The sequence below is a fragment of the Pelmatolapia mariae genome, linkage group LG5 (assembly GCF_036321145.2).
Source record: "Pelmatolapia mariae isolate MD_Pm_ZW linkage group LG5, Pm_UMD_F_2, whole genome shotgun sequence".
NCBI classification, from domain to species: Eukaryota; Metazoa; Chordata; class Actinopteri; order Cichliformes; family Cichlidae; genus Pelmatolapia; species Pelmatolapia mariae.
Genome location: NC_086231.1, coordinates 21426020 through 21452972, shown reverse-complemented (window position 1 = coordinate 21452972; position 26953 = coordinate 21426020). Strand labels below are relative to the sequence as shown.

The 26953-nt window shown below is 39.9% G+C and overlaps 3 protein-coding genes across 3 annotated transcripts; all 3 read right to left on the bottom strand.

The window, feature by feature from the left end:
* Nucleotides 1-85: 85 nt before the first annotated feature.
* uroc1 (urocanate hydratase 1) lies at nt 86-6107 on the bottom strand. The gene is made up of 19 exons (XM_063473059.1): nt 5982-6107; nt 5341-5471; nt 4786-4879; nt 4620-4679; nt 4409-4537; nt 4261-4322; nt 4104-4170; nt 3842-3985; nt 3648-3736; nt 3122-3184; nt 2816-2995; nt 2620-2717; nt 2460-2532; nt 2121-2310; nt 1926-2024; nt 1731-1830; nt 724-805; nt 534-633; nt 86-437 (listed from the first exon to the last, which is right to left on the bottom strand). The coding sequence occupies exons 1-19, from the start codon at nt 6105-6107 to the stop codon at nt 297-299; spliced, it is 2028 nt and encodes a 675-aa protein (XP_063329129.1). The 3' UTR covers nt 86-296.
* A 761-nt stretch (nt 6108-6868) lies between these two features.
* Nucleotides 6869-10293, bottom strand: LOC134627124 (mitochondrial intermembrane space import and assembly protein 40-B-like). The gene is made up of 3 exons (XM_063473056.1): nt 10093-10293; nt 8248-8346; nt 6869-8168 (listed from the first exon to the last, which is right to left on the bottom strand). The coding sequence occupies exons 1-3, from the start codon at nt 10112-10114 to the stop codon at nt 7846-7848; spliced, it is 444 nt and encodes a 147-aa protein (XP_063329126.1). The 5' UTR covers nt 10115-10293; the 3' UTR covers nt 6869-7845.
* Nucleotides 10294-13579: 3286 nt separating this feature from the next.
* Nucleotides 13580-20314, bottom strand: sec61a1a (SEC61 translocon subunit alpha 1a). Its single transcript, XM_063474164.2, has 12 exons — nt 20255-20314; nt 19552-19619; nt 19327-19392; nt 18961-19039; nt 18746-18877; nt 18542-18651; nt 17220-17373; nt 16927-17087; nt 16609-16806; nt 16020-16211; nt 15852-15928; nt 13580-14666 (listed from the first exon to the last, which is right to left on the bottom strand). The coding sequence occupies exons 1-12, from the start codon at nt 20259-20261 to the stop codon at nt 14480-14482; spliced, it is 1431 nt and encodes a 476-aa protein (XP_063330234.1). The 5' UTR covers nt 20262-20314; the 3' UTR covers nt 13580-14479.
* Between the last annotated feature and the right edge of the window lie 6639 nt (nt 20315-26953).

Genomic DNA, 26953 nt, shown 5'->3' with positions numbered 1-26953 from the left:
CAGGTTCAGTACACACAAATAACACAGGTTTTATAATGTATACAGGTTTGAAAATAAAGAATACATGCATTCAAAATATATGAAACACCGTAGCAACCTGATACAGTTTTGTTTTTAAAATTGCCACTGTATATGGATTTATTACCTACTGCAGTGCTGACAAATATTTTGCAGGCTTTCTGCGTATTGAGATGTCTTTGTGGTATGAATGCCAATAGTCTGTTATGTAAAATTTGAACAGATGGATAAGTTTTGTGGCTGGTTTTTAACACAGCCTGCTGGTTTTGCCCTGCTGCTTAGCCCTTCAGGGCACGATCCAGCACGTGCTCATCCTGCACAGGAAAGGGCATGGTGACATGCAACTGCCTGTTCTCCTCCATGGTTCGCTGGATGGTCTCGTAAGCGTTTGAATTTCCAGACCAACAGCGACGAGCCACCTGCAACACACAGAAACACACAGATAGCAGCCGGACAATTATCGTCTGCAGACCATGAAGTGAGGCTGTAAGCTGCTTCACATTCAGCTATCTCACCCCATTGGAGACATCCCAGTTGAGCATCAGACAGGCACGCTTTGCTGCCTCCTCTGAGCCATCCAGCACCAAACCAAATCCTCCATTAATGACTTCACCCCTGTAAATCGGAGGAATTTATAAACACCCTGATTTAAATTTGTATTAATACATAAATATGGCTTTGGCGAACTGTTGTAGTCAGACTTACCAGCCAACACCACCTCCATTGTGCAGGGCTACCCATGTGGCACCTCTGAATGCATCACCAACAAAGTTCTGAACTGCCATGTCTGCAACAGGTACACGCTGTGAGCTGCGAGTGGACTTTTTTATTACTGCTCAAGTATTTATGGATTATATGAATGTGGAAATACAAGAACGATGAGAATATGAAAAAAGGCTTTATGTCACCAAAGTTATACGTTTGTGGGCCAAGCCACAACTTTCAGCCACAACAGTTTTCATATCAGCAGTAGTCAAGGAGATTCAGTTTTATTTTTTTAAAGACACAATTTGGTTGGATGAAGCAAAGCGCAGAGCATTTTTCTTTGATACTGATTTCCTGCAGAGGCACTGAAACTCTCTAAACCAGTAATGGGTCATACGCTCTGTTATAAAGCTGCATCTGTCACCACAATGTGCTGCCTGGAAGTGAGCTTTAAAATATTTTTAAGTCTCCCGTTCTTGCATTCAGAATGCCTTTGAGGAACTGACTTGTGTCATGGGACACTTGTGTGTAGCAGGTTGAGTGCAGACTCAAATGCAGGACTCGGCAGACAGACTTGAACTAAAAAACTCAGCTTTATCAGCCGGCAAGTGGCAGGCCAATAAAACAGGCAGGGCAGAGCTGGAACAAACTACCTAAAATAACTAACACTGCTGGACTGATAGGAGAACGCACAACACAAGGGGCGATCACAACAACAAACTAAAGAAAACTAGGGGCTTAAATACACACATGAGGTAATCAGGAGGATGGAGCACACCAGGGAACACAGGTGAACTAAATCTGACTAACGAGACAGGGGAAGCAAAACTGAACATACACACAGGAGACAGGGGACTCCAACAAAATAAAGAAGGAAGTAATGCACGCTGAGACTTAAGATGACTTAAGCTCAAATTGGGCCGTATGTGGCCCATGATGTAAAATGAGTTCAATGTATTAAGCTTCAAATTTCAGTTGTATTCAGCTGTAGTGAGTGTACCACGTACCTGCGCAGAAGACAGAACCATCATACACATTAGAAGTCTCTCTGAAGGGGCTGTCTGTGCCACTAACGTCATGATGGTCTCTGCTAATAACCACTGGCGCCTGAACAAGAGTAACAACAAAGACACTACTGAGACTACACTCAAAACTGAACATCAAGCCTCATGATCACCTTAGCAGACAGTTTATCCTCTTACTGAAACATTTCCATCAGCAACAGCCTGGTTGATCGCCAAAGCAATGGAGACTCTTCCTTTCTGGTCAGAGTACAGGATTCTGGCTTGTGATCCTACAACCTAAACAAAAAAACTTGTTGTATTATTATTTATTTATTACCTGTGTAATTTACACTGAAATATCTAGTGGGTGGATTGTTTTAGTAGGGATCTTACCATTTTATGTTTTCCAGCCTCTCTAATCCAGCGAATGTTGTCATTGTACTGCTGTTTCACACGATCAGGTACATTGGCACTCATTTCCTCCAGGACAGTAGCAGCAATGTTGTCAGTTACAGCGAGATCTCGGGCGTCGCCAGATGTGCACACCCAGCGAAACGGCCCAAAGCCCAATGAGAAAATATCCCTGGGTAAAGGCATATGAAATGAGATCACAAATATTGCACACAAGCTTATTAACACATCTCTTTGAAGGGTCTCGTCACAGTCTAGTATGGCATACTTCACAACATATTTAGACTTAGTGAAGTTTAGTTAATTCAGAAGGTTTCTCACCCCATGATGTGCTGCACATAAGAAGGGTAACGGAACTCTGTTGCTCCTCCACCAACTTTTTGAACCTCTGCACCTGTAAATCAAAAGACAATATTCCTCGTTATTAGTCTATAATTAACTGCATGATAATGGAGTTCTCTGTGTTTGTTAAATTACCTACCAGCTCTTTGGGCCTCCAGGAGGAAAGCATTACCGTAGTCCCAGAAGTGCATGCCTGCATCAGCTAGCTTGTTGATAGCCTTTATTTGTCTTCGGAGGCTGTGATAGCATTTAAAACACATTTCTTCAGCTTAATGGAGAGACATATAAAAAAACAACACAACAATAAGCTTTTTAAGCTCTGTGATTAATTTAACCTTTCTTGGACCACGTTGCGGAAACGGTCAGGATCAGTAGACATGAGCTGGTTGGCCTGATGGAAACTGAGCTGGACTGGATAGTAACCACCATTATATGGGTTGTGAAGTGAGGTCTGGTCTGAACCCAGATCTACCAGGAGCTCGCCTGTCCTCTCAAACTCCAGCAGGATTCTCTCCCTGTTTATAAAGAGCAGACTATGACTAAGACCTCAAGAACACAACAACAACAAAAACTGGCTCCTTCACTGCAGCTGCAGCTGTAGACCTGGGTTTTATAGTGTAAACTTATCCTGTCTGACTCACCACAAGTCTACAACATTGCCATGGTATCCCAGACTGAGGGGAGTCTTGGCGCTCTTAGCCTCTCTGTAAGAAACAAAGTAGTAATTAGTGACTTTCACAGCTGAGAGATTTACCTGTGGCCTTAACTGTGGAATCATTCTAACATTGGATCACCATGCTACTTGTATGTTTACGGGGTTTGTTGTAATGTATGAAACATTTTACCACCTCTAATCCACACAAGGTTAAAAGTATACATAGGGGCGCAAACACCCACACTGATATTTGGTTAAATGTCCCTTCGTTGAACAAAGTCTCAACAAAGAGAACATGCTCGAGTGAATCCTGCAAGCTAGTACAGGCAGTCAGCTGGATATGCACTGCTTCATCCATAACCAGTCTCCTTACATCAAAAACCAAACACACCTTCCCAACTTGAGTCTATTTAAGGGCCAACTTTTCAATCTCTGATGTAGTAAATCATTTCAAACGAGAGCAGTCTGACTGAACCTTTGATAAAGACTTTTAATCTAATGTTCTCAGTTACCTTATGCGTTTAATGCACTGATCCAAGCTGCTAGTGACCTCCATTAGCCAACCCTGCTCATGTCTCTTTCTCAGAGGAGCCTCATCCACCTAAACGCAAATCAAATTCACACAGTCACATTGACTTTACACAGTACTTCCTCTGTTGTTGCTTAGTCATCAGGGTTAATGGGAAATGACTTGAAACCAGCTGACCTCTGCAATCACACCAACGCAGCCGGCAATGACGGCAGCTTTAGCCTGAGCGCCACTCATTCCCCCCAAGCCAGAGGTCACAAACACACGCCCTCTCAGATCACCAGAGCCCAGGTACCTCCGGCCAGCATTCAGTACCGTCAGCTGCAAAAAAGGACCACTAATACAAATCCAAAACAGGCACTACAGCATGCATTATTACATTTTTGTGTGAGGGACTTTCAGACTGTGTTGTGTGCATCTGTTTGTAATTATTACAAACCATAGTTCCATGAACAATCCCTTGAGGCCCAATGTAACAGTAGCTGCCTGCCGTCATTTGACCGTACCTGAAAATGCACAGCAAAGAGCAAAGAGACCACACTTGGCATCTCCAGACAAAAAAAAGCAAGTAGCTATAATGGACCTTGAGGACTTACATTGATACTCCCAGCGCAAACATCTTCTCATACTGATCTCTGGAGGAGTAATTTGGAATAACCTGATGGAAGCAAAAGAAAAACATGTGAATGCGTCACTTATCTCTTCATATGACATTACTGAGCCAAATGCCTGATGTGCCGTTACCATGCCATTGGTGATGATGGCGCGAGGTGAGGAAGGCAGACTGGGGAAAAGACCCATGGGGTGACCGCTGTACATAACCAGAGTTTGTTCCTCTGTCATCTCGCTCAGGTAATGCATCACGAGGCGGAACTGCACCCACACAAATGCAAAACTTAAAAGCTATACACTGTGATCAGAGACGTGCAAACAATCATGTTAACTCAGGCCATACCTGGGCCCAGTTACTGAACACCTGTCCGTTCCCTCCATAGGTGACAAGCTCTTGAGGAAACTGAAGGATAAAGAACGAATTCTTTGTTATTCACATCAAACACATAAATTATACAGAAAACCTAACATTTTATTCAGTAGGCTTAGCCTTGTTAAGCTGTGCTTACCTGAGCAACTGCTGGATCCAGGTTGTTCATGATCATTAGCATCATAGCGGCTGCTTGACGTGTGTGACATGGGTACTGATCTATGGGGTAAGCTCTTAGGAAGCACAAGGAAATTCATGTTACTTGTAAAATGGGGGAAAAATCAACAAAATACCACTTTGAAGTTGAAATGCAGTTTAAATATAAGATATATTTATATTATAGTGGTCTCTCAGTTCCATACTGTTATAGACTTTGTGATTTTTTAAATTTGTTTTCTCTGTTCTACCTGTTCTGCCTAAAGATTCCAATGACCGTAATTCTGAGCACCTCTTTTAAATCTTTATATAAAAATTATGTAAAAAATGTAAATGCACGCCCACACTGGTAAGTGCCTGTATAGCTCAGCCCATATATTAGTAGATTAATACATTTTAAAAGTATTACAAAGTGCAACTGTTTGCCTTCTATTAGTTGTAACACTCACAGAAAGATTCTTCAGTGTTAAATATCTAGCTAAATAGAATAGAAATATTGGCATCAGAATTCTCTCAGGCTGTGCTTGGTGAGCCTTACCTCATCCGTAATGTGGGACAGAAGCGGTACATGTATATGTGCCCATACTGCCGCAGCTCTTGAGCAAATTCAGGTGCGAGTGTTGCGTGGTGGGAGGGGGGGAAATAACGCAGGGCATTTCTCAGCGCCAGCTAGAGGAAAGAGGCATTTAGAGGACGTTAGTCAAGAAAAGTAAATGTTCAGAAGACATGATTAGATCTCTTTCTGCTCCCCGGTCTTCTCGTGTAACTTATTAAGCATCTCTGTGTTTTTCTCTAAATTATTCACTCACTCAGTGGAGGACCTTTGAGAATAATCAATTTTTAGGAAAGGGCATGATCCAGGAGAGGTGACGCAATAGGACAGAGGACACAAATGCACTTTCCCATCAGACATATTTAGAGAAGCCCAATTATGTGACATGATAGTGCAGCTCTGTTTGGATAACGTCCAAAGGTTTCCTGTGCACAAATTGTAATGTCACCGCTTTTAATGTTGGTCACGTCTTTTAAATCTGAATTATCATCATTAGTGCTTAACATTAACTAAAACTATGAAAAAAACTATGGCAGGATATACCTGTGCTACTCACGGACTTATTTCTTGGTGGTAAAACTCCTACAAACTGTGCGAGAATATAGTTTTGCAGTCCATTTACTCACCCGCTCCTCTTCTGCGGTGAGGTTGGGAGTCCGAATAGGTGCATGTGGCACATTTGGATCTCTTCCCCGGTTAGGGGGCAGAGGGTTGAGGGGCAAACCGCTGCATATCTCCTTCAAAGTAGACATGCTGTATTAGATACTTGCTACGACACACCTGATCAGAAACCTGTAGACAAAGGTAAGACTGGAACCTGACAGTAGCTCTAACGATCCCCTGTGGAGAGAAAGAATTCAAGGGAGGGAGAAACATTTGAGGGCAATCGCTCTTTGGCTGACTGTCCCATTGGCTCTTTGGTCATCTTTGCCCTTCACAATGCACCAATGGTACACCAGGACTAGAAGAGGTTGTTTGGTAATTATTGATCCCTCGCGGAGTTTGAAGCAGCACATGCTCGAGTAGACAAACACTTACTGAGACCTCTGGCCCCTGACGCTTGCACATGTAACTGAGTTACACAAAAGTGTGTCACAACTTACCGGAACATTTTAGACAGCACAGTGACTGTGTAGAATCATCATATAAATGTTGCTCTGTACTTAGGCAGTGCCCCATTAACAAAACCACGAGTGCAACTAAATACCGCAGTTTCACTGAGAACAGGAAACTACAGGCACGATGTCAGTTTTCAAAGATGGTGGGTACACTGACTTACTGTTTATGGTTCTTTAACCAGATGTACTGATATATTATCAATACACAATATAATATCTTATGTTGTACACCAGTATGTTTTTTGAGTGAAAATTCAATGTCGGTAAGCAAACACGTGATGAGTAACATTGTTCACTTTCCCATTGTTAATGATGTAAACCTGCAATATGGTGCGTACAGTCAACAATATCTCACAAACCAGAGATTTGTAATTGATTTTATTATAAAACTTTTAACAATATCCACTTCAAGTCAAGTCAGTCACTCCTGTGCAGCACACACACACGGTTCATTTTAGCTTAGATGAGGTAAATTTTTCAGGTCTGGTTATAAAAAAATGCAGTCTTACTGGACAGAGAGTGCCAAGACACAAATAAAGAGCTCAGAAACAAAAACAAGTTGCAGTCATTTCCTTCAGTTTGTGCTTCATACCTCGTAAAGCTGGCAACTTTTTCAATAATGTTACTAACATAAACTTCGAGACAAATTTGATATAAGTAACATTTGTGTAACAATGTAAAACACAGAAAATTAAGACAATATACTGTTTACACTCTCTGAACCTGTGATGGTTAATCACACAGCAGACAAATGTTCATCCTGAGACACGAAGAAAAAGAGCCAAACGTATACACACAGTGCACCGTGTGGGTGTAGGAAGCTTGGTCCTTAATTAGCACTCAGCTGAAGATTATTTACAACCATTTTGGATGAGCACAGTGGCAGGATTAAACAACTTCACAAACCTTTTTTTCTTTTGTCCATTAAATCGCTTTGCTGACAAAGTTTGTAAATGAAACTGAAATAAATGTTTCATCTGCTACAGCATGCAAACAGTATCTGCTCTGTAGCCATTTTCCTTTAAGGACAAATCAGAAACCAGTGGAGGGAAAATCTTAAATACTTTTTGATATTAAGGTGGCAGCCTTTGCTTCCATCCAGCCAATCAAATGACTTTAAATTAACTCATAATAATCTGTAATCTGTGCTGCCCGTTTCCTCACTTTGTCTATCCAGCTTCCACACAGCCCAAAGCAAAACAGCCATTTCTGATCATTTACAAATGAGCTATTAAAAAAAATTGTCGATAGTAAAAATAAACTAATGACAAATAATGAAAAAATATCTCTGCATTATTTTTGCTCAATAAAGGGATGATTAATTATGTCATGTATGGATACTGAGCGTCGCTGTTGCTACGGAGACTCATTATTAGCTCTCTGTGTTGGCCTGTTTGGTATCAGAGTCCTGATCTGAGGCAGATGTTGAGTTTTCATCCAGCGCATCTGTGGATTCAGAGTCTTTTGGGGTCTCGCTGGGTGATTTGTCATCTTCTTGTGGGTAGAGCTCTGGGTAACGCTGCATGCACTCCTGCATAGACCTGAACTGCTCCAGGCAGTCAGAGCCCTTCACCTCCTCCTTACTATAGTGGAAACAAGAGAAGGCGTCCTTAAATTCAGTCCCACAGGGACCACTGGCCATCCCACCCAGGCAGGGGCAGTTCCAATTAATCTCCCCATTGGGAAGAATTAAGCCTGGGATGAGAGAGGAGAATACAGAATAAATAACTTGTAATTGTGGAACTTCACCAAAGCTTTCTTTACTGTTTCTCACCTCTCTCCTCAAATGGGTCATTGGGGTCTTCCTCCACGAGCTCCGCAGTGCTGGGTGCTGCATGATCCTCTTTGGTGACAAAGATGATCGTGTCTTTACCTGTTGTGTGAAATAGAGTATTTTAAATAAATCATCAGGAAGGTAACAAAACTTTTTCCTGTCATTGGGTTTTTTTTTTTGCCATATATAAGTCAAAATTTTGAGTTGAACATCTCAAAATTTCCACTTAATAACTGGAATTTTTACGAGATAACATGAAATGCCGGCTTACTTATGACTGGCAATTTCTTGTATCTTTTTCCAGTGGAGGAAACGAGCTTCCACAGGAGATGATTGGTGGAGTTCTTATTTTGTTAACACACTTAAAACAATGCTCAGCAATTCTTAACAGACTCTCTGAAGTGAAGATTTGCTGCTTTCTTTCTTTTTTGTGTTTTGTTTGTTTAATGACTGGTATTTTATACAATTTTCTTTGAATCATTTAACAGCCAATAAAAGATTATTTGAAGTTATCACTCAAAGCACTTTAAACTAAATCCCAGGATTTTTTTCCAATGCACTTAAGAGCTTTATCTGGCATTGAGTCCTCTCTTTGGATTGTCGGAGGAAGCCGAAGTACACAGAAAAAACCCCATAGACACAGCAAAAACATGAAGATGAAGATAAACACTCTTTCGGGGTAAGCTGAGAAAATCTCTCTCTCTGTCTGCCTGTCCTTCTCCCAATCTGTGATGTGTCTTCTCTGCTATCTGTTATTCAAGTTCCATCAGCATTGTGTTCTAGCACGCTATACAACTAAACTGTTTTCTCTGACACACATCTGTTCCCACAGTACGTGTTTACTGGTTGATATGAATGGGGAAATGTATAAAACAGGCTCAGCGGGACTGCCCTGGCAAGCACTCACATACACTATTACTCTGTGCTGCTTTTACTCCCTTGCAAGTGAATAAACATTACAGCAAACTGAGATTAAACTGACTTTGATTACAACAGAGATCTGAAGAGGGGTCATTATATCATAAAGGCACCTGAGCTGCCATTTCAGTGAGTGTGCAAAGTTTCCTGCCACTCCGTTGCATGCACAAACAAGCTTGCAATAAGCTAGCTTCATTTAGTTAAATTCACATGAATTTAATACTGATAAATAGAAAAGGTAGTTATGAGCGTTTAACAGTTGTGATTATACACAGTTATATAATAAAGAATGTTCTATTTCCACTTTTAAATGAAACATATTTGTGTGACGATAATCTTATTATTATAATGTGTGATTATAAACTCTTATCTCCAAGAATGAGTGTGCACTCTCCCTGTTCTCTGAAACATTAACTAAGGATTAATAAGCCACGTAATCATAGCTTATACATTACGAATTCAGCTGTAGTTCACAATTTACCATAGGCACGTTTTCCCCACTAAATAACTAAACTTAATCTACACCATAGCCAATAAGGACTGTGTAGTGTAAAAGCATCTTAAAACCACACTTGAAGTGACGAATTACTTAATCTGCTGCCATGACAGTCCAAATACTTTCACACACACTTTAAACTATAACTAGACAAGGAGTGACTTTCTAACGTGCTAATATTAGTCACTTTAATAATTACGGTATGTTGCAGGCCTAGTGGAATGTAGGACGTTCTGGTCAAGGTTAAACTCTGACGGCCACAGGTGGCAGGCACTGTTGCCCTCTCAGGATAACTGTCCTAGCTCAGATCATATGAGGGAGCTTCTTAATCCACCTTATTATTACACCAAGATTCATTTTTCATTCAGACTCAATTAAGCTTTAGAGAGTAGCTTTGCAGAAAAGTTAGCCGGCTATCGCAGCATGCTTACCTTCCTGTCTGACCGAACTCATCTCTTCACGCCGAAGCACATTAACTTCCTCCTCTTGACTCCTTGAAACAGTTGGCAGGTCACTGATGGTTGCGCCTTTTACTGACACACAATGCAACAAACGCAAATATCACAGCATCGCAGGTTTTAATCCATCCTTCGGAAGCTGTTTCACAACTATCCTTACCAGAACGTGGTTACTCTTCTTCTCCGAAAGTGTTGCTGGGATCGTTCACGCCACGGGGCGCGTTGCTGCCTCCTGGAGTTCGTAACAGAAATATCATCTTCATCTTGTGTTTGGACCACACTTTATTTTCTGCGAAATTACATAAAATGTTATGTGCTTAATTATGGAATATTATTCAAGTAATTACAGGTAGTTTTGTACACCCGTCCATTAAAGCTTTTATCCCTAAAGTTAGGTTGTATTACAAATCAATTAACGTCACTAAAAATAGCGGAATGAAGAGACAATATTACACCTTCTTCTACTTTTTTTTTAATGTTTATTACACACGCATATGATAAAATAGGGATTACAAAAAGACCTTTCCAAAAATGTTTATTTTTGGGTAAATATATTGTGAGTTATAATCACAGGTGTTAATGCACACTGAGGGAAAAATATAATTCAGCAAACTGTTTCACGCATGAAATGAACAATACAGGGATGGCCAGTCGTAATACCAGTTATTCTGGTATCTAATTAAAAAAAAAAAATCCATTTGCTTTGCCCAAACCAAACACCTGCTGTTCCTGAATAATACATTGTACAAAATTGAAAATAATACTACTAATTAAAGATTATTACAAACAAATGACATTAGGAAGCTGATGAACAAATTATTGCATTAGCATTCACCATTGCTCAATCCCTCTTTAATGGGAAAAAGAGGAAATATCTGAAATATCTATCGAATAACTGATGCCTTGTGCCCAACAAATTACTTCCTTTGTCAAAATAACTTTTGAATGATCAGATATTTTGACCATTTAAATGGTCACAATCTCTTTTTTTTTTAATTAGAAAGTTAAAAACTTGAAATCAGATCTTTAATGCTTAGCAAATACGTTATACTTCTCCCACAATCAAAGCTGTGGTATAGACTTTTATTTATTTTATTTAAATTTTTTTAAGTTAACTAATTTATATTAGATTATAGTTCATTTACATTTATGTGTAATGTTGATGCAAAATTGAATAAAAGAAAATAAAACAAAAAAAACAGACAAAAAAAATTTAGTCGCAAATGTCATAAAAATGCTAAATGCACAAATGCTGAAAGAGAAGGAACAACAGAAAGCAATACACCAGGAGATGCAGCGTAAGCTCCACGATGTGGAAACAATGCATGTTGAGAAAAAAAATGAAGGGTTGCAAACAATGTTTGATAAAGCACTCCATAGAAAAATACAAATGCTGAAAGAAAAGGAACAGCAGGACTCAATACACCAACAAATGCAGTCTAAGCTTCAAGATTTGGAAGCAATACACCAGCAGATGCAGTGCAAGCTTCAGGTTACTGAGAAAAATAATGAAAGTTTGTGCGTAATGTTTGGTGAAGTGTTGAAAAGAAATACAGAAGTGGTTAAAGAGAAAGAACAGCACGATGTTATACACCAACACATGCTGTGCAGGCTCCAAACCATGGAAACATTACATCATCAGATGCTGTACAAGCTTCACATCACGGCAAAAAATAATGAAGGCTTACACATAATGTTTAATTATGAGACGAAACACAGAAATGTTGAAAGACAAGGAGCAAATGGAAGCAATGTGCAAACAAATACAGGGCAAACTTCAAGACATGGAAGCAATTCAGCAAAAGCTCCAGAGCAAGCTTCAAGTCACCGAGAAGAATAATGAAGGTTTGCACATAATGTTTTACTAAGCACTGAGAATTAATACTGAATACTGAAATGCTTAAAGAGAAGGAGAAACAAGAGCTATACACCAAGAGACTGTGTGCAAACTTCAAGTATCAGAGAAAAATAATGAAGGTTTGCGTGTTCGATAAAGCACTCCAAAGAAATATGCAAATGCTTTAAGAGAAGGAACAACAGGAAGCAGTTCACCAACAGATGCAGTGCAAACTCAAAGACACAGAGAGAAAATGTAAGCATTACAAGAAATATTCGATAAAGAACTCAAAGAAAATTCAGACCTGCTAAAAGAGAAGGAAAAACTCCAGAAACCCAGAGAGATCCAGTATATTCTTTAAGACTTTGAAACATAAAATACAGAGTTGTGAGTATTAATGAAGTAAAGGACAAAAACACTGAACTCAAGAAAGAGGAAGAACAACTTGAGAAAATATGCAGAGAAATAGAGCCAAATCCAAGAAGTGGTGACCAAAAACACCCATTTACAAGCGCTCTACAACAAAGTCCATTACGCAAACACCAAAATGCAAGAGCAAAAGCAACGACAGGAGAAAAATCTCAAAGACATACAGTCTTTATTTCAAGAACTACAGAAGAGACATGAAGAGTTAAAAGCCATCCATCACAAATAACAACAAAGAAACAAGGACATGCATGAGGCAAACAAAGAACTGCAGGAGAAAAACAAAGCACTGCGAGAAAAGCTAAAGGAAAACCAGGAAACATTAGAAGAACTGGAGAGAAGGTGTAAGGTCAAGATGACCTGCAGAAGTTCAAAACAAGCATCGAAATGGAGAAGAACTGTGATAAAAATGACTTTGAAAATGGCATGGATGTTGGTGCAACAAGGACTGCGTAGTCATTTGAATATTGGCTTCAGTAGTTTAGCAAACCAAACCCGAGATAATGCCATTTTTCTTAAACCGCTGTTATGCTAAAGCAGGATTAGTTCAAGTTTCTTAATTTAATGGCAGCTATAATAAATTCTTATGGAAGCGCACTTTAAAAAACAACTTAAATTTTTTTTTTTTGAACAATTGTGTTTGATATTTTCTAAGATGTAGATAAGTCCGATGTAAAGCTTTGCAGGCACTTGAATGTTTATTTATACTGTTTTTAGTGAGTCCTTTCTCCAATGTAGCATACCCAGCTCTGCTGTCATCCTACTCAAATTGGGAAGGCATGATTATACAATGGAAATGGAACCTGCATTGGTCAGCCTTCCCCTGCAGCTAAGCCACAAACCACACCCCCTCACAATGAGACTGCCCAAGCAGTCCTACTTAGTATTATTCTCTGACAAAACCACATTATTTCATCATGTTTTTATACTGTCTGTTTTTGTGTTTTTCTGTCCTCTTTGTGTAATACTTTGGCGGTTTATGTGCAAAGACCAGAAACTCAAACTGAAACCACAAGTTTAATTCTGACAGGGTCCTGCGGGCTGATCTGTAAACCACCAGACAGTAAAGCCACCATTTGTTAACAAATACATCAAAATATGGGAACTAAATCCACAACATTGTGGTGACATAAACATCACAAAACCCCCCCCAGATTCACCTGTATGTATAAAAAGGACATTCCAAGCAAATAGTTAAAAATCAGTCTTTTTCCACAAAATGTTTTATTGAGAATGTTTTTTGTACAAGTTTTTTCTGAAATGCAATTATTTTTACATATTCAAAGACTTTATCTTACACTTAAGACAAATTCAAGTTATTTAATATATGGCCTATGTACAGTCTGTTTGGAAAAGTTATTATTGAAAGTACACAGAGCAGACAAATAAAAACAAAACAAGACATAAGACTGCATGATGTGGGCAACAAGAGTCAATGAAAGCTGTCATTTAATACTGAAGCTCCCTGGGAATGCCTTAAATTAAAAATGAGTTTTGAATGTTTCCCAGAGGTTGGAACCCATCTCTTCTTCTCAGAGGACCCTGACCCAATAAACGCTTCAGTGCAGTGTCTGGATCAGAAACATACACACTCCTCGACTCTGACAGTTCACCTCCTGGTTTACACCATTAACTGACTGGCAGGTTAACTAAAAAAATAAAATAAAGCTGAAAGTAAAAGTAGAAGATAACACTAAGCACACTGAAGACAGATGACCGTCACCATCCAAATCAAGTATGCCTGCATACCAAAGCATTTGTCAGTCCAGAAGAGGGGGAGGGACTCCCGCAGGAAGCCTTTAGGTGACTATAGGAAGCTTTAATCATGTTTAATCAGGTAGAAACATAGATAAAGCACAGCCAAATGTCTTTCTTTGCATCATTTTGGAAGGTCTGTGGTTAAAACAAATGGAGTGAAGAGTCAGCATATTGTCCCAGCACCTCACAGTATCCGATTTCAGTTGAGACTCCTGAAGGTTCCTCAAACGTCCTAAAAAATTACAGTGCCGACAATGGAGGGGCTTCTCATGGCTGTAAAATAAACACGGGGTTTGCGGTGCTAAAAAAAAAGTTGGGTCAAAAGCAAGAGCATGATGGCTAGAAGAATAGGCCTTCAAAGCTCCCTACTTCACTCTGTTCTTTCACAAATATTTCAAAGTATTGGTAGATAATGGTGACGGCCAGCAGGATACCAGTGCCAGAGCCAATGGCTCCAAGGAAGTCTGCCATCACTGACAAACCACCGATACACAGTCCACCAAAGGCAGCAGCAGTGGGAATGTATCTAAAATGAAAACAGAGAAATTAAGGAAATTATACACCCTGTGTTTTTTTTGTTGAAAATGCAATCTGTAGTAAGGATGATAGCATTCACATATACGGCTTAACAAAAAAACGAAGAAAGAAAGGGAATACTCAATCACAGTATAACATAAAGACATAAAGTCAGTTAAAATTAATAAATATCACCCTGTCAATTTAGAAAGCACAAGCCATCGTGAACTCATTTCATCTACTGTGGTGTAAATGAAAGTGACAACAAATGCACTGGAGACACAACAATAACAATTCCTCCAAAAGGGAATGATTGTGAAAGGTTTTGGTGACTACAGACTTTTTACTAGTGTCTTTTTTGTTCACTGCTGGCAACATGAGACAATTCAAGCTCCAGCTCTTCCTGGATGGCACATTGAAAAGTGCCGCTGCACCTATCACAGTCCAGAGTGTGGAGGAAATAGTAGGAGAAGATCGTCAATTCAGCAATAGGAGCTGTGTCTGCTCCAGCACTGCCAGAGTCCTACAAAATGACCTACCCCCCCAACCCTCCATGTGCATTATTCCAACTAAAGTGTGTAACACTCGTTGAGTCTGTATCTGACAAAGGCCCCAATCCTTTAGTGGAACCTGTGCCAACAGACTGGCATCATGCAGTTTGACTGGCATTCCCCCAGAGAACACCAGAGCTGGCAGGTTCGCCACTGGCGCCCTATTTTCTTCAGTGATGAAAGGAAGGAAGTTCACCTCATGTGACAGGTATAAATAAGTTTGTAAACACCGTGGCAAACATTATGGTGTCTGCAAGATCATCTGTGAAGAGAAAAGAGCCCTCTAATACACCTGATGTCCCTTTTATTTGCACCACAGCATGTGAATAACAGACGTTCGTGCTTCCTATCCCTGACTTTGTGTTATACACTGATCATGTTCCCTTACATTTTTGAGAAGTGTACACTCACTTAACTAAGTAGTGCTTAAAAGAGCAGTTTAGCAAAAAAGTGTGGGTTGGCATTATTTATATGTAGGAAATTTGAAAAGCAGTTATATGCAGGCTGTATCTGGATGAACTCATGACATAACCTCCTGAACCAGAGCATTGCATAACAAGCACTTGAAATTGTTCTGTATATTTTGGGAAGCTGGCGAAAATCTAGAAGGTCAACAGTTGTAACAGATTTTGTATTTTACCCACCTGTTAAGCTCATGGACCATTGAGGTCTCTCTGTGTCCCCTCATCACCATCTGCTGCTCCTTCAGCTGTTTTGCAACCTGCATGACAGGAAATGGAATAGAGCTCTATGACCGAGTTTTCTTGAAACAATGTCATAACACCACCTACTAGAAAACAGTAATAACTTACATCTTTTGCAGAGGACCCTGATACTTCAATCCAGGTTTTGGAGAAAAAGGCACATGAACCAAGCATGAAGATGATGTAGATTACTGCGTGGACTGGGTCCTCCAAAACAGAGCCAAATGATTCAGGTGGAGAGAAGTAGTAACAGAGTCCCCCGACTGGGTAAGCACGGGCCGGGCCACCAGACGATGCGTCCTGGGAAAACGGGAACAAAATGTACTCCATCAGTCACTAATGTTAACATGATAATGAGTTGTCAGACTCCGGTACATCCTTTCCACAATTTTATTTTGTTCCCTTTTATCAATAACCAAAAATATCAAAGAATAAGCTTGTCCTGGCACACAGGTGTGAATGTCATGGTAAGCTTACATAAATGCAGCTTGTGTAGTTAGGAAAATATGGTTAAAAAAAAAAAACCTGACTGTTTGAGAGGAGGTAGTTTTTATAAAGAAGATGGATCGCCAAACCATCACCAGAGGCATTTATTTTTGGGTTGTTGGGTCTTTTTGCACTTAAAATAAGGCATTTTGCATGTCAACACACTAACAAACTGAAATGAAGAATCTATAAAACGCAAACATGTACTCACAGACCACGTTCCGAGCAGATTAACCAGGAAATTGCCACTGAAGCGTGTGGAGAGCATCTGGGAGATCACATACAAGTTGGAGACCAATGCAGACTGCAGGATGATGGGAATGTTGGAAGTATAAAAGAGCTTGATGGGGTAGGTGTTGTACTGTCCACGGTAACGAGCTGACTTGATTGGCAGATCCACCCTGAATCCCTGTGAGAAGAGATTAATTCATCACATTGACTTTAAAAAAACAAAAAAAAAAACAAAACATGTTTTAAATCTCAAGTGGGTTAGTGTGAAGTGACACCAAAGAAAAGAAAAGCAACTGACCTGAAAGTATATCACTACAGCAAAAACAAAGACTGTAGCAATCAGGTTCATGAGGTTGGGCAGGTTCTGTCTGTAGAAGGCTTCTCTCAGAGCACGCACTTTGTCAGTCCTTGTGGCAAGCAAATGGAAAAGAGCGATGATTGCACCCTCAAACTCCGTGCCTGGAATACAGAAAAAAGCCTCTCAAATTAGAAACCTCGTTTTGGATTGCAAAGATGCAACATGTTTTTTTTAAATCATTACTTAATTTAAAAAAAATATCACTTTGTAAAAACCAATTATTGGTTCCTTACCTCTTCCAGTGTTCACAGTAGTGGGGCTGAAGGCCTTCCACACAATCGTTTCACAGATGTTGGTAGCAATGAACAAGGAAATGCCTGAACCAAGACCATAGCCCTTTTGGAGCAACTCATCCAGCAGCAACACAATCAGCCCAGCCACAAACAGCTAGAGAGAAACGCAACAGTTCGAGTCATATGAGATTGCTACGGAGATTTGCCATGTTTGGAAAGTTTTGAGTATCGACTCCAACAAACACATTATGTCTTCTGTTTTTACATTTAAAATTAATAAAAGGAAACTATATTTTTCTTAAGAAATTACGCAGGCTTGTGGAATGAAAGATTAAAAAATAAATAAATACTGACAGCAGATGGTATAAATTAAAAAAAAAAAATCGTACTCCACTTCGTTCTCACATTCACAAGATTATAAGAAGCTGTGGTGACAGCAAAACCTCCTCAGCTCACAACCCCAGCAGGTTGTGAGCTGAGCAGAATAAATGAAAAAGAAATGATTTCAGTTGATTCATTTTTTTTTTTAAATTACTGCATCTATACCTGTTGTTACGTTATCAATGAGTATAGGAGTTACCCTAAATTATAAATAAAGCCAAAAATAACCGAAAATTTAATTAAGTTTCCTGGCCCAAAGATTTCTTTAAAGTACCAGTAGCATCATCTCAGTAATAGAAAGTACAGCGTATGTGTGCTTTAGCTTGATTTCACGGTGCTTTCCTGTTTCTCTAGAGCATGAAAGTAACATCTCCTTGGGAGTATAATTATACTCATAGGTTTAAAACTATTACTCAACTAATAACAATTTAAAAAAGGCTGATTTTAATCAAAGTGTTTTCACTGGTATTCTTTGAGTGTTTATGAAAAGGGAGCAGGCAAGGCTTTGGGAAAAGACAAGCTGAAAAAAAAAAAATCTCCGTTGCCTCAGCCTTTTGTAAAGAGATTAGAATTTTGTATTGTTGTATAATCAACTACTAATCACACAACGCTAATGTGAATGCTGAACCGGACCTTGTACTTAGTTACCCTGTATTTGACAGATTAACTAATGAAACCTCTCTCTGAAATGTGCCTCGTGCACTTCTTTAATAGTGATGTCAACATTAAGTTTAATAAGAATGACATTGAATAAACAGTAATGCCAGTGTAAGGGACATGTCTGTAATAATAACATTCATAAAAACAAAAACAAGACTGTTGGAAACTCTGAGGAACCAAACAATTAATAATTAATTAATAAAATAATTTATAGCTAATTTATATACATGTCCTAACATTACACAGTTCTGTATGTTTGCAGATATTCATATTGTTCTAACCTGAATGATGATCAGCAGACAGACCCCTGCACCCATCTCTGACGGATCTCCGTACATGCCAGTCATCACATACACAATAGCCTGGCCAATGGTGATGATCATGCCAAACACTGAAGAAAAAATAAATCAGAGGTCAGAGACCCTAAAGACTTGATAGGCAATTTCGAACTACTTCAAACAAGCACCTGAGCAGAGTTTACATACATTTTTGTGCTCCATTAAAAAGCGCTCTGTCCTTTGGAGTGTCTCCAACTTCAATGATCTTAGCTCCAGCAAGCAGCTGCATGATCAGGCCTGAGGTGACAATTGGCGAGATACCCAGCTCCATCAAAGTACCTAGAAGAAAATGTTCAAGTTAGACCCCAGAAAACAGCAGACATATATCTAACTTATACACAAATATATTTAAAGGTATATACCTCTGTTTGAGGCCAGAATGACTCTCATCCAGTAGAAAGGATCTGCAGAGTCTGAGGACATTATGCCAAACAGGGGAATCTGAAAAGCAACATATTGCAATATTGTATTTATAGTTGAGTCTTAATTGGCTGCATGAAGTGTTATAATTGTGTGTCCCCTGAATTCACTGGCTTCAGCTTGATACTTTGACTATTATGTACGAAACATTCCTGTAACAGACAACTTAATGTAATAATAACATTGTAATAATTTATGCTAAGTTTTTTTTTAAACTTAGCATAAGTTAAAACTTGTTGAGGTTTTTTTCCCCTGTTAAAAATATCATAAAGATGTAAATACACAAACTAATCAACAGTGACACTCACCTGGCAGCACACCAGAAAGATGAAAAGAGTGATGGCAGTCCATAACACCTTCTCTCTGAACTGGATCTATTGGTTGAACAAATGTAATAAGTTTAAAACGAGGGGAGGGGGGTAAAAAAAGAAGAAAAAAAAAAGAAAAGCAAACACAATATAAAGCTTACTGATTGGTAATTGCTTATTTAGAACTATGAAAACAAGGGGAAGGTATATAAAAAACACACATACCTTTCTTTCAGGTTTTTGGATCTCTGGCAGCACAGCACAGAAAGGCTTTATCACCTCCAAGAATTTGACTGAAAACAAACAAACAAACATGAGTAAACAGGTGATCATATCTGGTTATCATCAGTGGGACGTGGCAATGAATGGGGGGCGGACTTTACAGACAAATGTGAATGTACCAACAGCCTGGATGTAAAGCAAAGCTTTGAAAAAAAAATCAGTTTCCTGTTGTTATGTCAGATCTTTACAGTACCTCTACAACCTACATGATTCTAGTAATGCAAGGCAGGAAACAGGAACAGCGGACTCACAAAAAACAGAGCGTCTTATGCGTCGTCATCACTAGACTGTCAATGTCTTTGAATGAGTGGCTAACAAGTTAGCGTAAGGGTCTCGAAACAAAGCCACTCACCGTATCGCTTTTAAAGGATATCTACAGACTAGAAAACTAGTTTGCCAAAATATCACCTAGTTATTAAGCTAAACCCTATAACTACTTCTCACTAGAAATATTTTTATAACAGGGCAAAAACCATTTATCAACCAGGAAGCTAGCGACTAAATGCTAGCTGCATGCGATCAATGCCAGTTGCTAGTTACCGTTAGCTAACTAAGTTGTCAAAAACACATAAAACACAGTTTCAGTTTTGCTCCTCGTTTTCTGCAGATCAGAGTGTTAAAAATCATGTGCCAAAGTGAAACTTACTGCCCATGATGTCCCAACTGGTCTCTTTATACGGTTCTTCACAGTGGAAATGAGACCAGCTTGAGCCTGAGTAACTGAGCCACCGGGAGGAAAAGGAGGAGACACGTCATCACTACAGACACGAAGACCAGCGATTTAAAGAGACAGTGACCTTTTAACTGAACATCGCGAAGGACAAATATGAAAAGCTACATTTTAATAGACCTACTTTAACTTTTGACATACTGGTGTAAAGTAAACAACCCCGGAGCCTGACAGTCCCAGAGAAACAGAGGGACAATATTTTTCAGCTTCTACTACTGCAGTAGTAGTTACAAATTGTAAAATATCGCCACTTGATGTCAATAGATTTCAGAGTGCAGTCAAATGAATTTATCCCTTCCAATTCAAGAGCATAACGATGCCATTATGCTCGCCGTGTTGCCTGTGTCATGCGCGCTGATTTTGATGTCACATGTGTCCTGTCCACTGGGCAGTCCTGCACCTCTCGACTTTTGTAACCTGGCGCACTGTGCCGCAGCTTGGTTGAAGAAACAAGTGTACAACCGTGTCAGGTTTTATTGCCATTTTAGTGATAGCATAGAAGCTCAGAAAAATACACTTACACAGATTGAGATGTTGGAACAGTTTGAAAACGTGACAACAACAAAAAACGTTAGACAACATCTTGGCTTCCGGTTTTGACCTTTTCTCCTCTCTGTGCTTATGATAGAGTAATTTTAGGAAACTCAAGCCAGATTTTAGCTAGCATAACCAACCAGGTTTGTAACCAACCAGTTGGACATGTCTAATCTACTGACAGTAAGTAATTGCAACAATATTGGGAATAAATAAGCATGTTTATGCATATTTTCATGTGTAACAATTCAGTTCAGGAAATAAATCTTGATGTGAAGAGGAAGAAAATAATTTTTTAAACAGATGCTAGTTGCATTGTCTCTTTCCTTTGCATTTTTGATTCTTTGGTTAAGGCTACCCCTTCTCAGATGAAAAAGCATAGTTCTAGTCGTTCATACCTTGAATCTGAAGGTGCAGACACAAATTAAAATTTGGCGGCACGACGGGTCAGTGTCTACGAGTTCTCTTCTCCTCTGCCTTTGGGGTATTATTTAAATGGCTGCTCTCTAGCTATATGCATAAAACTCCCTACCTACTCTAGTCCATGGAGACTCCTGCCTGAACTCATCTGTTACTCCTATACCTCACCACTGTCGTTGATGATGATATCCTATTTAACTCTTTAACTCTTTATTGTCATTGCACAGTCATACATAGTACAATAGTACAATGAAATTGGAAAAACTGTCCCCCGTTGGCACTACGTACAACACAACACGACACGACACGACACATTACATCACAACACAACACGACACATCAGTAATAAAATGAAGAATAAGTGTATGTGTATTGCACACTGTTATTATTGCACAATAATTACTATTGCACCTTTTCTAAATATAAATATTATTATTGTTATTGTTGTTACCCCCCAAAAAGTTCAGGTAGGTAGCCAATCAGGTCAGCTGTTTGCATTGATTAGGGCTATTGCCCTGTTGTAAAAGCTGTCCTTTAGTCTGTTTGTCCGGGACCTCAGCAGCCTGAATCTCCTGCCAGACGGCAGCAGCTTAATCACCCGGTGTCCTGGGTGTGTACAGTCCCGTAGGATGCTGTGTGCCCTCTTGAGACAGCGAGTGCTGTACAGGTCCTTCAGGGAGGGAAGAGGATGGCCAATGATTTTTTGGGCCATATTAATGACCCTCTGAAGTGCCTTTTTGTGTGCCATGGTGCAGCTGGAGAATCACACACAGATGCAGTATGTCAGCACAATTTCAGTGGAGCAGCGGTAGAAGACAGTCAGCAGCTCCTTCTTCAGGTCCATTTTTCTGAGGATTCTCAGAAAGTGGACACGCTGTTGGGCCTTCTTCAAAACCGCAGAGGTGTTTGAGCTCCATTGGAGGTCTGTGTCTATGTGCACACCCAGGAACTTGAAACTGGACACCCTTTCCACACACTCCCCGCTGATGCTGACAGGCTGTAGCTCAGACTTCCTGCTTCTGAAGTCGACTGCCAGCTCTTTTGTCTTGGTGGCATTGAGGTCCAGGTTGTTGTCTACACACCAATCTGACAGCCTCTGAACCTCAGCTCTGTATGCCGTCTCATCTCCCCCAGAGATGAGCCCCACCATGGTGGTATCATCTGCAAACTTAATGACTGCGTTGTCTGGGTGGGAACTAACACAGTCATGTGTGTACAGAGTGTATAGTAGAGGACTCAGTACACAGCCTTGTGGAGAGCCGGTGTTAAGGCTGAGGGGTGAGGAAAGATGAGGCCCCACTCTAACTCTCTGTACACGGTCTGACAGGAAGTCTCTGATCCAGCGGCAGGTGGTAGAAGGAAGTCCGATAACCAGCAGTTTAACTATTAGTCTGTCCGGGAGTATCGTATTGAAAGCAGAGCTAAAGTCAGCAAGAGCAGCCTGGCATAACGCCCTTGTTGTTCCAGGTGAGAGATGGTGGTGTGGAGCATTGTAGCAATGGCGTCTTCAGTTGGTCTGTTAGCTCTGTATGCGAACTGGAGCGGGTCAAGTGTGGGTGGCAGGCAGGACATGATGTGATGTCCGACCGCTTTCTTGAAGCACTTCAAAATAATAGGTGTTAGAGCAACTGGTCGGTAGTCGTTGAGGCTGCTAATGTCGGTACGCTTTGGCAGTGGGACAATTGTGGCCGACTTTAGGATGCAGGACTGGGACAGTGAAGTGTTGAAGATCTTAGTGAAGACCCCAGCCAGCTGGTCTGCACATTCTTTTAGAACCCTTCCAGACACCCCATCTGGACCTGCGGCCTTCCTGGGGTTCACTGCCCTCAGTGTGCACCTCACCTCATATTCCTGCACCATTAGGGTTGGGCTGCTGCTGCTGTTCGATTTAGCAGTTTAACACTCAAAAGAGGCTATTCCATAATGACTTATTTTATTTCTGAGGGCATATAATACAAAGTACTACAATATCAAGCATTAACTGCATCATAAACTGTACAAAATATTACTATTTTGCTTAAAATCGACCTGACTACTTGTTCCTCCACTGCTGAAACATGGCTTTCTCCACCAGAGGGCACCGCTGACCAGAGGCAAAAATGTAGCTCAGGCAATACAGGGTTGTCAAGAAAGTGGTACAGCTCCTTTTGAGTTTCACTGTCAACAGAGACAAAATAATATACACAAAGGAGTTTACAAAATAACCAGAGCAGTTGATAGAGTCAGTAAAGGCAAAACAGTAGGCCAGCATCAGTATTAACAATGATGAATAAGATTAATATATCTGCTCTTTCTTTTTAAGTGGTGTGCAATGACGTCAGCATATACAAGGGTTCCACTATTTGTGCTTTAATTTGATGCTTCTGGTTTAGATACAAATAGCATTTAAAGGTAACAACATTATGTAATTAAAGTGGCGATTTGTTGCAACCGCAAACAAGGTTTTGATCTACATGGAGGTGAAACGCATAGTAACTTTGAGGATGTTCTTGTTTCTTCTAGTCATTTCTTTTTTTAATTCCACATTTTCCAGATCAGTTCCCTGTATGTTTTAAAGAGGACCTATTATACCAATTCCCCATTCTTAGACTGGGCTTTAGTGCAGCCTCTTAACACCAACTGTCTAAAACTACTCTCACTTTAAGTGAGAGGCAACCCACCCTGCAACTTTAACTTTCTCCTGATTGGCTGCCTCTCACAAACACAAGATTTGGCCAGGACTTTTATACTGTCAGATCCATCCATCCATTTTCTCTTTCACTTATTTGGGGCTGGGTTGCGGAGGCTAAGCAGAGAGGTCCAGACCTCCCTCTCCTTAGCCACCTCCTCTAGCTTATCCAGGGGGACATCGAGGTGTTCCCAGGCCTGCCAAGCAATATAATCTCTCCAGTGTGTGTCCTGGGTCTGCACTAGGGCCTCCTCCCAGTGGGACATGCCCAAGACACCTTACCCAGGAGGCGCCCAGGAGGTACCCTAATCAAATACCTAAACCACCTCAACTGGCTCTTTCAGCATTGAGGAGTAGCACATAATATCATAGTACGTTGTCAGATCTCAGAATTATTCATACATTTTATTTAAATCTAAAAAGAAAAGATTAGTGTTTTGAACAAAACATTTTGAACTAGTGCCCCAAATCATTATATGAATTGTAAACGTGACTTGTGACATGGTCACTGTGAACACAAATACTCAAGCTGAACAAAAACACATGCAAAGAAAAGTTCCTTGGCAGCTGGTGTTGCACAAGAGTCTTTGATTTCATTGAAATATGAGCATGAAGGAATTTTGAGTTCCTTGGACTGATACTGGTGAATGTTTGTTCTCCTTCCTTTTTGTCTCACATTCATCTCACTCCTTGTTTTGTTCCTGGAGGTCCGCCCTCCTCTCATGCAAGTCTGCCAGTTAATTCACCTCCATGATCAAGAAACTGACCTCCCAGCCCATTGTTCATTCAGTGGTGCTAGTTTCAGTCATTGTGCAATGTACTGTTTATAAGGTTGGGGAAACGTTTCTCCCACTGCAAACGCTACGTCCAGATGAACCGAATCAACCTTTAGGGATTTACTTACCTGGATGGTTGAGCATGCATCAAGACATTAATTTACCTGCCATCAAAAACCAGGACACTCAAAGCACACAGACATCAAAAAATCCACTTTTTTCTCTAATTTAAATGAATTTGTGTGGGTTTGAACTGACTTGCATGTTTGTGTGTGTAAAACAGATGGTCACACTAATAGCTGACTGTGAGAGAGATAGAGTTAGTCGCCAGGGGATTTATAAGGCCACATGCTGATGTTCTATGCCGTCTCCTGTACCCCACGAATTGTCTGTCAGTAAGGAGAAGTTTGTTGAGGAGAACTTGTTGAAGCTTGTTTAGCCAGCATACTGGTTTATTATGCTATAAATCCTCTAATTACTGATTTAAATTTAGGTTCACCCACTTGCTCTAAAGTTAGCCAAGCCTTCACTGCTCAGAATAAACAGGTTGTGTCTCAGGCAAACAGCTGATCTGAACTCTTGGTGACCCACAGACTGCTAACATATAGTATTTCACTAGGTCTGTTTAAAATGTAACTGCTACAGATCCGGTGCTAATGTCAGTGTGTTATAACTGGTTGATTTAAATTGTTCCTGTAATCTGCTGCACTGATCCAGCACACAGAAGAACGCCATGTCCTCGACCCTAAACTCCAGGCTAGATAAACCCTTAGTGACTAAAGAGCACTAGCTCCTCTCTGAAGGACATTTCTTACGTAGTCTTAAGAGGGTTGACGAAAAATAATTAAACCTGGCAGAAAGAGCATATTCTTAGAGAAGTTCTGAAAACCAATTAAAAGGATTAAAGAGCTATACACGGAGATGAGAAGCTCTGTGAAGCAATGCAGTTAACACAGCAAACACAGCAGTGCTTTGAGCTAAATACCAACAAAAACAATGCTGACTTTTAGTTCAGTGAGTCAGCATGCCATGATAATTATCACTGAAAACAAAGCACAGGATTGTAAATAGTTTTGCGTCAAACACTGTCATTAACTTAGTGCCATCACATTATTATATGTTGTGTTATGGTGGGAAAAATCGCATGTTAAACCTGATAAACCTGATCCAGAAAGCGACAGGAATGTCCAGGAGTTGTTGTTATGTATGTCAATTTGCTGGTCCACTAAAATCTGCAAGATACAAAACATGGGACTCATGAATATCTGTATGAAAATTTCCTAGCGATTGATCCAATAATACAAGAAATTTGAGTCTGAAACACCTACTGCTGCTGTTAGGTCACACTCACTTTACAAATAGAGATCACGGAGTTTAAGGAGGATATATAAATATGTCTTTGGGTGTCTTATTTAGCAATAAAACTTAGTAAATAATGGCACATTTAAATGTCAGTGTAACAAAATGGGGACAGGGATGTTGTGTATTTTTTCTTTTTTGCTTTTGTCCTCCTAATCTCATTAGAGCAGCTGTACTCAGTTCAGCCTCATTGTACCTGTCTTATGTAACCTGTTCAAAGGTTCTTCCACATCTTTACTCTGAACATAAACATGACCTTGACAGCCACTGAGCAGAACTGCTTAGGTTACTTTTTAATAAAAAATCATTATGAAATGTCTAAAAAACACTGTGGATGTTAATAATACTGTAAGGATACATCTAAATCTCTTGGAGATAAAACAAGACAACCAGCTGAGGAAAAATTGATTTATCTGGTCAGAACATATAACATGTTTTTTAAAAGCACAATTAAAAGAAAGCAATGAAGAAGATTTTAAAATTGAGACATCCTGTTAAACTAATTCTTTAGGACACACGAATTAGCCAATACTCCTTGAAACTATTGCCATTGTTCAATTATATATAATTTAAAGGTTTTTTGCTGACATCATTGTACTGCAAATGTATGGGTGTGTTCATCATAGAAACATCCTGCCTTCACCTCCTCCACCCACATATTTGCTCATTATATTCAGTATAATCCATCCATCCATGAGAAATGCAGTTATTCCATGGAAAGAGTTACCCAGCAGAAAACCAAAAACAGTCCCACTGACCAGGGAATGTGTTGTAACTGACAATCCAGAACATAACCACACAGGAGTTAATCATCTTTAACGGGGCTGTAGTCATCAGGCTTAATCCAGATTATTGAGT